The sequence below is a fragment of the Phalacrocorax carbo genome, chromosome 7 (assembly GCF_963921805.1).
Source record: "Phalacrocorax carbo chromosome 7, bPhaCar2.1, whole genome shotgun sequence".
Lineage (NCBI taxonomy): Eukaryota > Metazoa > Chordata > Aves > Suliformes > Phalacrocoracidae > Phalacrocorax > Phalacrocorax carbo.
The window spans coordinates 3,101,401-3,119,382 of NC_087519.1; the positions used below are offsets into that span (position 1 = coordinate 3,101,401).

At 40.9% G+C, this 17,982-nt stretch overlaps 1 protein-coding gene across 7 annotated transcripts in view; it reads left to right on the top strand.

Annotated features, from left to right (window-relative positions):
- Nucleotides 1-17,982, top strand: part of MEGF11 (multiple EGF like domains 11) — a 310,110-nt gene that overhangs the window by 113,519 nt on the left and 178,609 nt on the right. For all 7 annotated transcript variants that reach the window (XR_010373698.1, XM_064456057.1, XM_064456060.1 and 4 more), the window contains exon 7: nt 3,910-4,002. Coding sequence is in view for 6 of the 7 variants with exons in the window: in XM_064456057.1 (XP_064312127.1) it covers nt 3,910-4,002 (93 nt within the window). In the remaining variant the exon portion in view is untranslated. The remainder of the gene's footprint in view (nt 1-3,909; nt 4,003-17,982) is intronic.

Below are 17,982 nucleotides of genomic sequence, written 5' to 3' on the forward strand. Positions count from 1 at the left end.
TAGTGAAGAAAAACTGGCAGAGACTGCCTACGGTAGGGCAGAGAAAAGAAAAATCATTTTAAGAACTTGCTGTCACAGGCAGGATGTTTTTGCCACGTGTGCAGTCCGAATAGACCGGTTCGTTCCGTGTAATTCTAGGAGAGTGCCTGAATTTCTCGTTGTGTCTGTGCTCTCTATAGTAGCATCTGTATCTTCATTTAGCAATGTTTTCCATTATTATAATGTATCTACCGTTATTTATGCTTTCTGTCACCTGCTGGCTGCACTACAATGCCTGGGCAGAAAGCCCGCGGAGCCTAGGAAACTCTGGCTGGTACAGAACACTCCAGCACGTCTCTTCAGCAGCACACGCCGCTATGAATGAGTGCAGTTTTCTGAAGGCTGTTTTCTGCTTTCTGCGTTGGGCTCCTTTAGACTTTGCAATTATTCTGGTCTTTGTTTTGAAGATATTTTGCTCGGCTGGCACAATAAAGCCCCACGAGCTGAAGTGGGAGGGAGATGGCACTTGCTGGGTCAGTGGCTGTGAACTCCTCCAGGTTCAAAGGACCATTGCAAATGTTACCACATTCTGTCTCAAGCAAAAGACACCTTTTTTTTTTTTGACTCCGCCTTTTGTGAAATACACAAGTTACAAGTTTGGACAAGGTAACAAAACTTTCCCAAGCTAGATCACTCTGTACTTCTTCCCCTAGAATGAAACTCTTCTTTAAACGCACTTTCACCTCTAGGGAAGAAGCTAAGAAGGTAGTTGTGGCAGGTGTTAGTTACGTTGCTTAGTGGAGTACAAGTAGTCAATGGGTAGATAATGCAGTGATGAGCAGGGTAAAACAGTGCATATAAACCAGCGTGGTACAGCAGGGTTCAACCCTGCAAAGTCAGAGCTTGCGTCCGTACAGAGGAGCGCAGCACCAAGGAAGACAGAGTAGCTCTGGGTCCCTGCACTGTGGCCACTTTTGTCTGGGATAAACTACCCGTGGTGCCTCTGCAGTGAAAGTATTCTCCAGGCTGAAGAGTCCGCTCCGCTTAGCAGTGTGCTCCTCAACAGCATCCTGGCTATTTCCCACCTTTGTAGATGGGAGGCACAGACAACCCATTTAGTATATCTAAATTCAAATTCAGGACAACAATTAAAAAATAAGTGCTAGTTGCGGTTATTTCAGGTGTGAAAAGAGTTTTATCTTTAGGTCTATTTCCCTGAGGATTGACCTTATATGTTAAAAAAGACACTGTCTGTAATTATAAAGGGTGATAAGCATCAAATGAATTGTTACAGAACCCTTTTGCTGACTTTATTCCATGATAAGGAGCAGTTGCTGTGTGACCTTGAATATGGCCAAATAAGTCATGCTAAATGCATTGCTACAAAGATGGCATTTTGGCAGGGCTTTGATGTAGGTCATTTTATTACCAGGCTGAATCAAACTAGAAACTGATCTTAAACTCATGCCAAGAATGCTAATAATAAACTGATCAATGAGGTGCTGGATTGTTCAAGAGAATTGGTCAAGGGAAAATGCAGACATAAAAAGTCTGGAATTCCAAAGGTTGAACTGCTTGGGCTATTATACAGGGATGAATTATATTCCGTGCATTAGTACAAGTTTTCTTTACTCCAGGGGCCTTTAGCTGAGTGCTGAACAGGACAGAGTCAGAAAGTATATACTTATCTTTATTTTTCTTGACCTTTATGTGCAAGTAATTTTTATAGTTCCATTAAGTAGTAAGATCATTTGCAAACCACTGTACAAAGTATATTGTGAAGAATGCCTTGGGGACCATTGTATCCTGTTATGGTGAATGTTAATAGAATGAAAAATTAATTTAAAGTCTAAAGATTAGAGGAAGGCAAGACTTCCCTTTTATAGGGGAAATTCAAAATTTTATTTGCTATGGTAAAACTTTAGAGTTGTACCCTAATATGACCTTTATAGGCCTGATTCGAAACAATGCAGGCATCTGATTTTTTGCCTCCTTGAATGAAACGACATATATCAAAGCTTCCCCTTTTAGAAAAGGGGGATTTCTGTGACCCCCACATATGGCATCTCTCCTGTGAAATTTCACAGCTATAAATGACTGTATGCTCATGAGCTCCTGGATGCTCGTTTAGCAAATTAATAAACCAGAGATGAGAGAACCCACAGTTCCAAGGAGTGTCTTTACCTTACTTGGATCTTTAATTGTTCATTAAACATTGTCATCTTCAGCTATGTGGGACTTCAAAACACCTAAAAACAATGATGCATCCTCTGTAGGGCTTTTTTGTGTTTTGCATATCACTGCTTTAAAATGAGGAATACTATCGTGAGTCTCGCTTGTAAGTCTCACGTAACACTCTTCCCAAGAGACAGGAGCACTACTACAGAAGTCAGCACATCTGATCATAGGCAAGCGATTAAGGAAACTTTATTAGCTTAATTAGTTATTATTATTTCATATTTACATTAACACAGTTAAGGTGTGATATGTTTGTGTGTCTAAGCCAACTAAATTTAGACCAGTAATGAGAAATTGTAATGTTACTTGGAAGAGCGATGAAATAGTTCACTATCAACCTTCTTGCTCACAAATTATGCCTTGACCTGCGATTCTGTCCTGGTTAAAAGGATAAAACAGTTGCACATTTTAGATGTAAAAATGATTTATTTTTGTAAATGTCCATACAGGCAACAGAAAACTCTCAGGTTTGATTTCCATACCTCTTACAAGATTCATGCGTGAGAGTTACATCGGTGAGAATCGTATTCTTAGACAAAGCTAAACAGGGCAGAATTTTCAAAGTATCCCTATCCCACCATATTGTATATCTTTTAGTAAAATGCACTTGTAATAACAAATGATAAGTTTGTGCCTGTTCTGTATCTGGACTTCTTGTCATTGATAACCAGCCATTTTTAAATGATTGCATGAAGGTGTGTACTTCTTTACTGGAAAATCCTATTTTCTAATACCCTGTCTTGAATTTCATCTTACAGCTGTAGATTAGGATGCCTCACTGTCTTCACAAACCCCAGCTCAAGTAAAATAAATGCACAAAAGATTAGGACAATTAGTGACTAGAGAATTAGCTATCAATATTTCATGGCCCTTGCAATACTGTCTAAACACAAGATATGAAATAAGAATAAATTGCACTTTGACATGCAGCGAACCTAGAAAGGAAATGACTAATCTAGAAGGATCTTGCAGTCGTTATAACGAGGCAATATTCTAATCACTGGCCACGCGTGATTTGATGGGTAAAGAGCAGGAAGATTTGTCCCATAGGATTATTCAAAGTTCACTTGCCATTTGAAGTTGGATTTAAACATATTGTGAACAGCTTAGTGGGTTTGGTCTGCCATGACCCCAGCACAGACAGCAAAATGTTTCCATCAACTTTGATGGCAGCCTGAGTGGAGATTCGAGATATGATCCAATCTGCTAGCCCAAAGAGAATGTCAAATGCAGCGGGAATCGTTCATACGTCCAAGATGACGATGGAAAACATTTGGCCCATGAAAGGGTGTTTCATACGCAGGCCCAGCGCAGCTTTAAGAAGGTTCGCTGGCTGATTTAAAATGAATTGGGCAGTTCAGCCTGGTTTTCAGTACAGCAACACAAAGCTACTTCCTAAATCAGCTTTGCTGATTGGTAAAAACGTTATTATGAAGCAAAACTGCTAACCAAAGTAATTTCTGGTGTCTTTCAGTGCAAAGGCTTGAAGTGACAAATGAGTTTATCGCTGTCAAGGGACCTGTATTTTATTTTGGTCACTTAGTATTAATTAAATCTTGCAAGTAATTCTTTTTTGTGTGTTTGCTTTGTTTAATATTTTTAAGCAAAATATTGCTCTCTGAGGCATAGTTTACTGTATGTTTACCAACCACTAATTATGTTACAATGCTGCGTGTTGTTTCTTCTTAACAGCACTCTGCACAGAGGAGTGTGTTCATGGAAGATGTGTCTCTCCTGACACTTGTCATTGCGAGCCAGGGTGGGGAGGTACCGATTGCTCCAGTGGTGAGTAAAGATGACAAAACTGTGATAAAGGTATATGTTGCTAGTAAATCAAGGCCTTAAATAAAGCAGTGGCCTTAGAACTTTAAGTGGAAAAATGAAGGTTGTCAGTTGGTTATTTTGCAACAATTGCTCTGTGATTTCCTATAAAGACCTTCACCTTTTTTGCTTGTTTCTACAAAAAAAGTGTTAAATGCAGTGAAGAATGCTGTTAATGCTTTCGGTCCTGTTAGTGGGATACCAATATAGATAACATAGCTCTATTATGAAGTTTTTCTCTCTTAAATCTTTACTGCAACACATTCTTCATTAAATACTTTGTGGAGTACTGGGAGTACTTTGGAAAGCACGCTCTCTAGACGGAATCCGTGTCCTGCTGAAGCCAGTGGGAATTCTGCCATAGACTCTTCAAGCAGCCCAGATTCTACCTTCTGACTTGAAATCCACCCTTTACATTCTTTATACTGCAGAAGCTGGGGAAGCAGTAGAGGTGGAAGTTCTGCACCTTTTACTAGGAGCGTAATTCACACTTGAGGTTTTCAGTTCTTTCAGCTGGAGAAGCTGTGTATATCAACCTCTCTTAATTGGTAACGATAACGTTAACTCTGTGTGATTAGTTCATCGTGGAATGAAACAGCTAGTACAAACACCAGAGGTGTTATGTAACGCAGGCCCAATACATTATTGACATAACGGAAATAAGCTTGTTAAATGAAGTCTATTTGTACGTCGGGTGAGTAAATAAAGCTGCATCGAGAAAGATGCAGCGAATCATTTACTGAATGAACATTTCACTTTGCTTTTTCTTCCTCCCTTTCTCCCAAATTGATTGGGATCTTAAAAAAGAGGCATCATTACCAAGCAAAAAGATAACAGAAAAGGGATCTATAAAGGTGTTAAGTGTGACTGGGGACGAACACCTTTGAAGGCTGGAGTCAATAGGGCAGACTCTTCTCTGGTGAAGTTACTGGTATGTTGTCTGCAGCCCTGCCGAAGCTTCCTCACTTACAGCAGAAAAGGCAACAGGGAGAGAGCAGGGAGGGAGGACGGAAAGAAAGGCCATACTTTGGGCGTTGAAGCAACCTTTTGGGATTACCTGACAGGTAGACAAGGGAAAAATTGGGCAGCATAACATACTGAATATCTGTCTATAACAATATTTTTAAAAAGAAAAATAGTACCTTCAATTGTAAAATATTGTCTAGAAATTGTCTAGAATCTCAGGAACTGATTCTATCCTTTGGTTATTTTTAGTAGTAGATATGTTTAACCTAACAGTCAGTGAGTATTTATATACTTAGAGAAGTTAAAAAAAGGAGAAACAAAAATACTATGATAGCATGGACATACACATATAGATGTATGCATTTATATACACGTGCATACACAGAGTAACAAGCACCCCGTTCTTTGTGATCATGAAGAGGAAGGGATAAGATGTCAAAGTACAGAACACACTCATGGACTAAAACTACCCAGTGACTCTTATTAAATTGCAGTAATCTTGCAAGTGGAGATAAAAAGAAAAAGAAGATTTTTCCTATATTGAATATTTAGCTTTTTAAAGTAATTAGGAATATTAAAGCGCTGACAATGATTGAGATAGAAACATTATTCATAACTTTTATTTCCGCACTGGGCAACAATCCAGTATATTTCATTTATGAGGTTTCAGCGGTGGAAAGAGAAGCGTTAGCCAATTCCTAAATTAAATTTGCCCTGTTAACTTTTATAAATAATAGCCCAGGATTAGCTTCAAAATTTAAGCTTTCATTTTATTAATATAATTAGTGTGTTTGCAGGACTATGGTGCCTATTGTCTTTCATTCCATTTGTTACACGCTCGGCAACACGCATTCCTGTCCTAAGGTCTGATCTGAACAAGCAGTGTCCAGCGTAGTGCTCGTCAGTGTGAATGGCCTCGCAGAAGTTAGCTTTTACTGCAGCTGCGAGAGCTGCTCGTCTCTACAGTTGACACTAGAGATTTGGATGAATGGCCTCTTTACTGTTAGGAGACTGTTTACATTAAAAGGTATAGAACAGGTATCAGATGAATACAGTACGATTGATACTCTGAGTATTTCCAGAGGGAAGAGAGAAGCTGGAAGCCTTTGCCTAGCTGAGGTTAAGTGGGGTTTTCAGAAACATTGATGATCCACGTATTGAGTCATGGCTTACTGTTATCCAGCAGTAATATGGAAAACATATTTCACTCTTCTGGAATTATGTATTACCTGTGTCTCCTTGCTTCCTATTACTTCATTAATACGGGGTAGCTACTATGAAGGTTACGTGTTTGCAATGACAAATATCGTTTGTCGGATGTTTCTGAATGGCTGGCCCTGTAGGGCTGTGCTCTGGATAAACTGAAGCTGTGGCTGTGTACCACCCTGCTCTGCCTGGGGCCATAGAACTTTCCTATGTGGTCCTCAACATCAGTGATTTTCTTAAGGCACAGGCGTATTGCTTTTAATGTTGGCAGTTTGAAACTATTTTACTGGCAAGGGATTGCTAGCCAAAACACTCCCTTTAAATTTAGAAAATCTCCCAGGAGCTGTAATTGTTTCCTGAATAATCTCCCCTGAAAACAGTGTTGAGAAGTGGAACCTACCCAACACTGGGGGTTGTCTGTTGTCGTTTACTTGGAAAAGATCTAGGGACACTCGTTCTTTTCGAGATGGTATTTCAACACCCTGCAGACCAGACCATTATAACTTTCTAAAAGTTAGATGTGACTCTCATTTGGTTCGATGGGTGAAATTCAACCGTAGCAGAGCTCCAGCACAAGGTCCAAGTGTCACTTCAAAATCACAAGTCAGATGCAAATGTTTTTCTCTTTTTGATGCACCGCAAAGACTGCCTATGCCAGGAGAGGGTATGACTTCTGACACTGAGCACAGACTTCCTATGGGGAGGCAAGGTTTTGGTATTAAATGCAGTTTCCCAGTGTTACCATTCTCCCTTGGCTAGAATATACTCACTTAAATGTTTTGAATAGTTACAGCTACAGCCTGTAGTAATCCAAACAATTTAATCATCTTTCTCAGACTTTGTTTTATGCTTTCCTAAAGCTCAGTCTGTAAGACAACAAACACAAAACTTGCTATTTGGCGCAGCTTCCTGGTGACTAATCATGGTATGTGTTAGAGTTCATCTGTTGTCAAGGTTAAAATAACTTCAGATGAATTGCTAAACAATTATAAAGAAACCCTGTGCCATATTCAGCTCCGCATGCCTCTATACCTGTGTTTTACTGCATGCTGTTGTACATCTGTCGATGCCCGCAGGCCTAGCCTTGATTTCATGCTATAAAGCTGCAATATATTAAGGCTTGATTACCATAACAATAAAAAGAGAAGTAATGAGGTATTAACTAAAGAAGCTCTTGAATAAAATGTTTTCAAGGTTTTAATGATGCTAAAAATTAAAAGGAAAAGTCTTTAAAAAAAATCCCCATACCTTTTCCCTTCCCTTTGAACTTGTTTTATTAAAATCATGCCCATTTTGTCCATGCAATCTGCATTGTTGTTTTTTTAAATACAAAGGAAAATTGCAAATGCTTAGTGTGAACTTACCTGCTCACCTGTCCAATTATTTCAAAGCAATTAACTTCAAAGAGTATGATATACTGGCTTGAAGTTCTGGTAGGAACATAATTGGCTGTTGGTGGTTACCTGGCCTCTTCTGGGTCTTGATAATAGACATCTGTATTTGCAAGCCGTTAGGCCCTGATCCAGCAAAGCACTTAAGCATAGCCTTAACTTGACACATGAGTAGGACTTTTCATCTGCTTTAAGTTAAGCAGGTATTTAAGGATGTTGCTGAGTCGGTTTTGAAGAAACACCTAAAAAGACCTCAGTGAAATCTAAAAAAGCCTCCCACTGAATTCATGAGGACTATAAGGAGTAAGGTGGTCTTTCTTTCAAAATGCTGAAACTCATCAGGCAATGTTATTGAAGACCTTTTTTACTCTCATGAACATCTCTCATTGTGGGGAGGTTAACAGCAGTCTTTGTGGTTTGAAGGGGATGCACAAAACAGTGGACAACAGGTAGGAGAAAGAAAGTTCAGAGCAAGAGCCCTGAATTAAAAGCAAGAACCTTCCAAAAACTGTGTGTGCCAGCTTGAGAAATTTCAAGGTAAACAAACACAGAGGCTGTAATGAAAAAATAAAGTGTTTCTGAAAATATTTGCTTTGCTATTAGTTTCAGGAGAAAATTTAGTACCTGCCCAAAGTGTAATTAAAGAGATGCTGGCAAAAGAATGCCAAACCATCTTTCTTCATGCTGTGTCACCTGGGGGAGAGAGATTATAATATTGCTGTCTGGCGTAGGCTGATCAGTAACGTCCACGTATGGGTAACATGGTTTTCTCTGGAAAGGGTGTTTTGCACAAACTGTCCTTAAGTGCGAGAACCTATTTCATCTTTATCTTTTTGTCGGAAATAGCCAACGTCATAACAACAGGCAAGTATAACATCACAGCAAGATCACATTTAAGGGTATAGGCCTGGAGCAGCTGGACTGCTTCAGTTCTGAGACTTGTGCTGAATGAGAACTGCAGATACTTTGCTAGGTCTGAAGGGGGTTGCTTGACAAGCTATGGAAAGCAACAGTAGAAATCTCAAGAGAAAAATAGAATATTTTAAAGTGAGTCTGTGGTGTTTTTCAGGCTTGATTTTGGCTTCCATGTTCTCAAAATGTTTGGAACTATTTCTGAAGAAGAAATAAAGTTTGAAGTAAAGATTCCTGGTTTGAGACTACAGGCTCAACTAAAATTCAGCCTCGTGTCAGGGACTGATCTGCTGGAATCATTAGTTAATTTTCTGTCCTCAAGGTTTTAGGATAGGATTGACTGGGAAACAACCAAGGTCCACCAAAGAGGTGCAAAGGTGCAAGACCTCAGCTGTTCTAAGCTGTTAGTGGGCCACTGCTTAGAATCAGGGCCTGTCCCTGAAGGACATCTGTTCATGTTTCTTGTATGGGAGTTGGTCTATGCTGTGGGTTTGTATCACAGAGGCTGTACTATCTAAGTGCCAAATGAGGCGACAGAACCAGGTATGACGTTTCTGTTTCCAGCACAGCCCATGTATGTCATTTGTCACTCCAGTTGTTGAGTTTAGATGCAGTTTCTGAAGATCCGTTTAAAGTTGTGAAACTTCAGTTGGGATTCGGGCTTAATTATTGCTTCAGCTGGAACACATTTTCATATCCATAGCATGTGGACTTTCAAGTTTTAATACACTTTTCATTTAAGCCAAGCTCAAATTGCAGCTTAATTTTGATGTGATTTGCAGACTCAGTGACAACTACATCATATTAAGAGATGCAAATGTATAAAAACAAGCTCCAGTGAGGAGCTCATAAAAGGATCCTTCTGTAGCAATTACAGAGTGAATTGATTTCTGTCTCCTTCAGTTCTAACAATTTGCTCTTCCTTAAACTTAAAAAATATCCAGCTCCCTTCAACCACTGCTAAACTGGTGTAATCAGGTAAACAGCTTGTGTTTAATTTTTGCCTCTGCTGGATGTTAGGCCCACGCACTTGGGCTTGCGTACCCAGGTTGCATGTGTTAAGCAGTCTCTGTAGCAGCATATCTTCATGGGCCCAGCCTACGCAGGACAGCCTGTAACCAAGGAATAAAAATGTAAACACAAGCTGCTGTTCAGTGCGGTTAGTAGCACAGCAGCATGTCCTGTATATATTTTTACACAGAAAATTTGGCTGCATTAAACTGGGCTAATCCATCATTTTTCATTCGGTGGGAATATTGTGTCTCTTGCTGAAGCCGTTAATATCTACTCAATTGTTTGTGGCGGTTTCTCCTCACTCTGTTAGAGATGTGATCTTATCCTCCACATTTAACTGCTGTGGAGGTGCTGCAAGCTTATGGAAAGGTATGAGAGTCATATCAGCCTTGGCTTTTCCCATAGTAACTGGGCGGAGCAAAGGGAAAGGGTTGATTCTGAAAAAGGAAAAGTAGATCCAAGATTTACTTCGGGAAGAAGTTGCTTTCTACGCTTCTTCTATGTGATCCATTGATGGTGAATAGGTCAGTTGCCAGTTGTCCTAAGTCTTGTACTAAAGTGAGTGAAAAACAGGAATTCAGCACCCTGTGTCCTTTTGCTTTTCACCTTCATCTTCATCTTCCCTGTCAAGGAGTGGGAAAGGGCTTCCTTCCTTAAATCAGCTGGTCATGTCTAAAGCCAAGGTGGTGACAGATCGTTTCCCCCAGCAGTCCCAGCCCTCCTTAGAGACTGCATCTTTCGAATGATTTTGAAGAGCCGATTGAGCTGACCTGGCTCTGTCTGCTTCAGTCTGTGGAGTTCTCTCTTCCAGTGTGTGCCGTTGCTCTGAAGGCTTGATCTAGCAAAGTACTTAATGCGTATGAATAGTCCTTTTAAAGTCAGTAACGAACTACCTATGTTATTTAAGTTAGATAAATGCTTAAGTCATTATCTGAATGGCAACTTAGGAGATGAGGGGGGGAAATCAGATTGACGAGGATCTCATTTAGGGATGAAGAGTTATTGAGTATCATCCAGGCTGAGCAACAGCAGGAACTTCTTTCAGTGAACTAAAACCACTGTCAGCTTCACCAGTATCAAGAAAAAGAAGCTCAAGCCTAACACCAGGTCTCCTGCAGAGCAGAGCACGATACGCAGATCAGTGATCTGAACATACTCCTTAGTTCTAGACAGAGATGATGTTTTGACCTACCACATACGTGAGTACCAGGGGATAGAGATGTGTTAAGAATATCATTTGGATACGTAGTGTAACAGGCTTCCAGTTGTCTAATAAGGATTTTTAAAAAATGTAAAATGTTATCAGAATAAGTCTGCACAGTTATATGTAATCATTACAATATTACCACGGTCATCTCCTCCATTAAAGCATCCAGTTCTTTCCGCGTTTGGCAGCTTCGGTTTAAGAGGTGGGCCCATAACGAGTTACATGATAGAGTGAATAGTCATGTAAAAATCAGATGATCTGTTAAAACCATGCTTCCCATTTGTACCCAGAGTAGTAGCTGATGAGGCTGCAGCATGCTAAGTGTTTGTCCTCTAAATTGGCCTGAGGTAGCAACGTCACTTTGGAGTCTTTCTCTTGATGTAGTCTTTTTGTGTACACAGACTTTCTCTATTACTGTAAAGAACGTGACTGTGTGGATCCAGCCTGGGGCTGCTGGGGTCTGGGCAGTCAGCTGCAGTGGTCAGCAGGCACGCCTGTAGTGATCTGGTTTGCGAGTGCTTAGCTGGGAATAAAAGACATACAGAAAGGGGCCTTACCAGATCTGGATAAATGATACAGTAAACTTTCTATATGTTATATAATGAATAACCAACAATTCTATAATTATAATTTTGATATAATTATAGATATACATTGATTTAAGGCACATAGCTTGCAAATGGGAGGTGAGAGGCCAAGTTTAAGACCTAGTGGCTATCTGCGCATATCATCTCACATTTACCCACTCTCCAGCCCCTGGCGAGCTGTATATGAGCAGTATGGAAACTCTGTTCCATGTAACTGATTTATTAGGCAATTGTGTATGCTGGGTAGCTGGAAAATCAGTCTACTGGCTCTCTGAATCCAACACTGAATTCATGCTGAAAACCAGAGATGAAGGAAGCTGTGGGCAAACCGTGTTGTATGGAACCTTATTTATTGCCTGTCATTAGGGCCCTCTGTCAGGGACTGATGCTGCGAAAGGGAGTATGAAGAGACACTCAGGTTTCAGAGAAGAGAGATGGGCGTGAACCTTTGGGAGCAAGCAGGGTTGCACATGGAAGTTCTGAACCAAAGCAAGACAATTGTGTTGATGAGGTGTTTGTACATGAGAGCACAGAGCAGCCTGCCCTCCCAAAGCAGAGCCCCACTGGCCTTCGAGCACACCTGGCACATCTGGAAGTGAACTTCATAATGTAGCTTTTCTCTTTTCTGGGGAATGGTTTGCTGCTTGACTAAAACTTTACAGTTTCAGGATAATTTTCAGTAAATGAAACCATGGTTACTAGTACTGAATGGGCTAAGTGCATTCCCGTGCAGGTTTTGTGTGGTTATGCAAGGGGAAATTTGGCTCACATACATACATCTTTCCTTGGCTGCCAAACTGGTGAGAGCAGAGAAGACTTCATAGAAAGGCAGAGTGTGTGTGATGAGTTGTTAGTTTTATTAATTTGACCGAGGTTTTTCTCACTTTAGACAGGGTAATGACTATAAAAGAAAGAACCTACTAAAATATCCTTTTTAATGAACTGAATTGCTAATGCTAAATTTCATTGCTGGAGCACCTTACAGTAATGTGGCTTTAAATGTGCACTACACAAATGAAGAGACTTTAGATCAATTTAAAAGTACCGTTGGTATAATTTTATGGCCTGGTCACTAAAGAGCTGTCACTTGGAGAAAAGAGCAGAATTCCCTCTCCGGAAGCGTAGGCAAAAATCTCCGATGTGGACACCCACTCGAAAGTATCCCAGGGGTTTTTGCTTGCTAACAAACAGAAAAAAAGGTATAATGGTCCTTGGGAAAGCTTCTAAAGCACTTGTCTCTGTGGTGGGTATGGTGAGGTATTTCAAGGAATGCTTGGAGAGGGCAGAGCTCAGCTCACTGTCCAACACTAAGGTATCTGGAAATCCCCCGGGAGCTATTTCAGGTGTCTGAACCTGGCGAAGCCTCAGGCCTGCTCTGACTTTTGCTGGGTTATGAGTAACTGTCTCCGAAGACGTGTGCTACGACTGGGAAAGGCCTGACTGCCCCATTCCGCGCTCAGGGTTTTTCAAAAGATGCTGTTCTTCCTAGTTGCAATACTATTTTATGGGCAGTAATTAAAGGTTGAAGTCAAAAAGGGAAACAAATGGTTTCATTCAGAAATAAGACTTGAAATTTACCTCAGGCCCCCAGCAGGTAAAACTTGCCAGTAAATAGCAGTTATTCATCACCCAGTGTTAGGTGCAAGGCTTCTTGTGTACTGATACCCGAGAGCTGAGGCAGAGTCGGTAAATTCACTTGACCAGCATCAGTGGGTGCGCCCTAGACATGGGAGGAGAGGTTGCAGGGGGAAAGCATGTAGATGCGCACCTTTCCCTGTTAGTGATTATTTCTTTGTTTGGCTGTAAATTCCAGCATTTACATACAAAGATACTGAAATACTTTATTTCAAAAAATAGCAGCCGGGTATAATTTTGCTATACTTTGGCTGCTGTAGTGAACAGCTTTCCGAAAACAAAGTCCATATCGTTCGTGTCCGCTCCCTTCCTACGCCTGCTCGCTGACCCGGTGTTTCACGTAGGCAGTGTCTTTGCTGAGGGAAAGTGTTACGTGCTAAAATTTTTCCTCAGACTTCACCCTGATTTTGTGTCATCTTAGTTAAGCTGCCACAAGGTGCAGAGTCCTTATTTCTTCTTGATTTCTGTGGAAGTTGAGTATATTCATCATGTGGATTAACTGGGCCTGTATCACGGCTGAAAAAGGTCGGCAGTCCGCGGTGGTGGCGGTGAGAGCTCAGCTGTCGATGAATATCTTTGCTAAAGATGAGGGAAGCTAAAATGTGCAGCTGGCCTTGGTGTTTTGGGTGGGTTTCATTTAAATATAGCCTGGAGGCAGCTTTACTAACTTTAGAGTTGTGATGATCAGATCTGCAGAAGGGTATGCAGAAGTGATGCAACATGACAGTTTAAAATGAGAAAATGATAATGCCGATTTACTCCATTGCCTGATGGGTATATGGCTGTACATTGAATCGTTCTGTTATTTGTGGTTTTAAAAGTTATTTCCATGTCAATAAAATATTTGTGTATGAATAAGAGACCTCTTTTAGCATGAAAGCTAGAGATAAAAGTGCCATTGTACAGATAAAACTCAGGTAAAAATTTTATTTGGAGTTTCTTTTTACCATAGCCTTACAGTCACTTGCATTTCTAGGAGCTTCTCAGTGCCAAGAGTAGGGCACGATGACCCTAAACCACTATGTGTAAAATGGGAAAGTTTCAGGCAGTTTTCTTCGTTTTACCCAGTGTTTGTGCCATTGTAAGTACGACAGCGTACTTTTGAAGTGAAATATTTTCAGAAGTTGCTTCTCTGAGAAATCCTGTTCTGCTAAATTGTGCTCATGAAAACCTCACCTAGACCCCTCAAATGATACCCCGGTTCTTATTTATAGTCCTGATAAAACACCGGCGAAGAGTTTGCCACAGGAGCAGATATCTTGTGTCCCCAATGAAATGAATGTTTGTTGAAACAGGTTGCCTGCATCAGTGATGTGAAGAGAAATAATGAAATAGCAGAGGACTTAAGACATGCGTATCTGACTGCAAATCCAGGGTTTGGCAGAACAGAGTCTTCCCATCACTGCTCGCAGGTGAGCGTTTTGCTCTCACTGCAAATCTAGCTTTGGCAGGAATGTAGGATGCCCACAGTTATCTGTAAGGAAAAGCATACGAAATGAGGAAATGTGTTGTGACCAAAGGAAAGAAATGAGCAGATGGTGTGCTAGCATCATACCTGACACTCCAGAGGAGATTGTTGTAGCATAACCGCCGATTACAAACATAGAGTTATGAACAGAGGCCAAATCCAAGAAGAGCATGGGGAAGGTGATATGCATGAAAGTGTGGAATAAAAAGCAGGGCAAAATAAAGACTGAGACATGACAGAGGAGGAGTGTGGCGGGGGGAGATGGGAAATCAAGCAAGGTGAGACAACAGACAGAAGCAGCTGGGGATAGAAAAGGAGCTCAGTGAGCAGAAAACTGGACTTGAGACAATAAATAACTGAATTCAGATGTTTTGCAACGTGAACGCTATGCTGTGTGTGAGGCACCAGGAGTTTCAGACTTGTGTGCAGCCAGTTGCTGGCTGGTTCTACCAAGTAGAAATTACAGATTTTGTCAGAGTAAGAAAGTGAAGTGGAAGGAGAGGGGGTTAGAATGGTGGTGGGAGATGCCACAGCCAGGGCAGTGAGGGTGCCAATGGCACTGAATTTTAGAGAACAAAAGGAATGGCAATGATAAAGGGAAAGCAAACTTCAACGTGCCAGGAATTGCCTCAAATGGGAAAAGCCGAGATGTTGAAAGAGCATCTTTTTATCATGCAAACAATTTAGTAAAGTGAGAACGATTCTAATGCTTGGAACCGGTGGTGATAACCCGACAGAAGAAGGATTTAGAGGTGAAGTGCTCTGGTTAAGGTGGCATTTGTCTTTTTTTGGTGCCAGCAAAGAGCCCCCTTTAAGTGTTTATGAAGGGATGTAAACATTTATTCTATAGTAGTCCTAGGCACTATAGCTTCAATAAACACTGTTTAATGTTTAAATACGATGCATTGAAGTGGGATGCTGGAAGTTATAGTGCATTCAACTGCCAAAACTGCCTTTTCTTGGCCTGGAAGGGTAGTGCAAGCAGAGAAAGTGCCATTTTCAATAGTTGGTTTTTATTTTGTTACCGACAAAAATGTTAGGTGAAATACCAGAAATTTTGCACATTAAGGAAAATTTCTACAGTCAAAAGTTCACTTATATTGCTGTATTCCTGGAAACATTTTGCACCTTCAGTCTTAACCCTTCCTTCTACCATTTGATTGTCCTGACTGTGAGTTCTATAGCAAGCACACACTCCAGTCATTTCTTTACAGCTCAGAAAGACTTGATTCAGTGCAGAGAAACTGACAGATTTTATTTATTAAACATACCTGTGTTAACCCAGCAGAATATCAGAAAGTTTGGGAGTGAAAAAGAGAATTTAAAAGACCTGAATCTTGTTCAAGAAAGCATGGTGAGGGCCATTTGTAAGGGAAGCTGGGAAGAGGCCCAAGTGTCACTGGTATGGGTGTCACTCTCTTTGTAATTGCAAGAACTCATGAAATGTGATCAGTGACCTAAAAGATGAGTAGGATCAGATAATAACATAATAACAATGCATGTTGAGTTTCTGGGTTGTGAAGTTAAAAAGAGACCTACTGCTACACATAGCCTTATGCTTGAGGAATGTCCTGTTTTCAGCTGGGATATAGTTAATTTTCCTCTAGCAGCTGGTACAGTGCTTGTTCAGGATTTAGCAAGAGAATAATGTGGTAACACACTGATGGTTTAGTACTCTGCCAGCAAGGAGGTGCGCAAGAGGCGCAGCCAGGGAGGGGGCACAGCTAGGATGGCTGACCTGAACTGGCCCAAGGGATATGACGTCACCATATGACGTCAGGCTCAGTGTATGAGCTGGGGGGAGTTGGTGGGGGGCAGCGATTGCTGCTCAGGGACGGGCTGGGTGTCGGTCGGTGGGTGGTGAGTGGTTGCGTCACTTGTTTTTCCTGAGTTTTATTTCTCTCTCTCTTTGTTATTTTCCTTTTCATTACAATTACAATTACAATTACAATTATTGTATTTTATTTCAATTATTAAACTGTCCTTATCGCAACCCATCTCACTTTTACACTTCCAGTTGTCTCCCCCATCCCACTGCGGGGGGGAATTGAGCGAGTGGCTGTGTGGTGCTTAGTTGCTGGCTAAGGTTAAACCACGACAAAGAACTATAGGGACTTCACTGAAGAAAGGTAAAAAAGAGAAAGCATGTGAGAGATGTTCCCATCCGCAACTGCTTTGTAACAGTAAGTTTCAACCACTTTCATAGCTTTGGGGTGTGTTGTGCAAGAAGGATTTAGGCTCCATTAGAAACAACAGTAAATGCCAGATAGAAATGATATGTGTATTATTACTGAGAGTATTTTATATCAGGAAGATCTTTGTGGTCATCAACCAGAAAGAAGAGATATAAAACACTCATTCTTTGATCTTGGAGGGTGGTCATTCAACAAAAAAGTCTCTGCAGTTCATCATTTTCAATAGCTTTTCTGCCTATCGTACAGTGCCTATTCATGCAAAGGCCAGACTGCTAGGCTATAGAAGCCCTGTCCAGAATGCTTAAAAATATGTGTGTCAAATACAGGGCAGATTGGGTTAAATTAGCCTGCAAAATTCAAATTCTAACAGAAACAGCTAAACATGAAACAATGGATATTTGTTGTAGTAATAGAGGTAAGGGTTTCTTACCCTTCTTACTGTCTGCTTAAATCTCACCTTTACGAACCCTTTGTTCAGAGGTGCAGTGTTCTAATTATGTAGCGGTATTAGTAAATAATGAAAATTCACTGCAGGAGAGTTTTTAGCCAAGGACCAAATCTGATACCCTATCTTACTTAGTTTACAGTGATAGTATCCTAAATAAGTCTCAAAGCCTGGAAACACAAACTCCAGAAGGAGGCCGGTTTGCAGAAAGGTACGAGCATTCGCATGGCAGGTCTGTTTTTCATAGTGATTGCAAAGTTTGCTGCTGGCGTGGGAGGTGGGGAGACATGACTGTAAGCTTGATGGATTCTTGGCAATCCAGAATAACCTTTGCTTCATTGTCTGCTTTAGCCCGTCTCTTAGTGCTTCCCGGTTATCTAGTTCAATTCCCAGGTACCTAGTTTGATTGGGATAGCAGTAAGAAAGTACGTGCATTTCTGCAAGTATGATTTCCATCTTCTGGGATAAATTCCGGCCACTGGAATTCCACAGATTCCACTTTGGGGATATTGGTAGAGGGTCATAACTCTTCCTTCTAGATTGGGTGGGGTTATGATGCATCTTGGAATATGAGTCTCATATCAGAACCCAATGAGTTTGTTTTCAGCCTCAGGTGAGGAATTGCTCTTGTCAGAGCTTATTCAGAAGTGTATTGGGAAGGTGGTCATGTTATTTAGGCTATTCATAGAATCTGATGGTGGCAGCCCAGTGCTGGGTTTCTTAGAGACCACCACACTGTGAGACCAGTAAGACAGTCTCACAAACTTCCACCTTCAGCAGCTGGGTTCCAGGCCTCTTCAGACGTCTTAGATTCACAACTTACTGAGGTCACTGAAATACAAGAAGTTGCATTTAAGCATTAAAAAGTTCGCTTTTACTGTAAAGGTGATTAAATACTAGGATAGGTTGCTCAGAGAG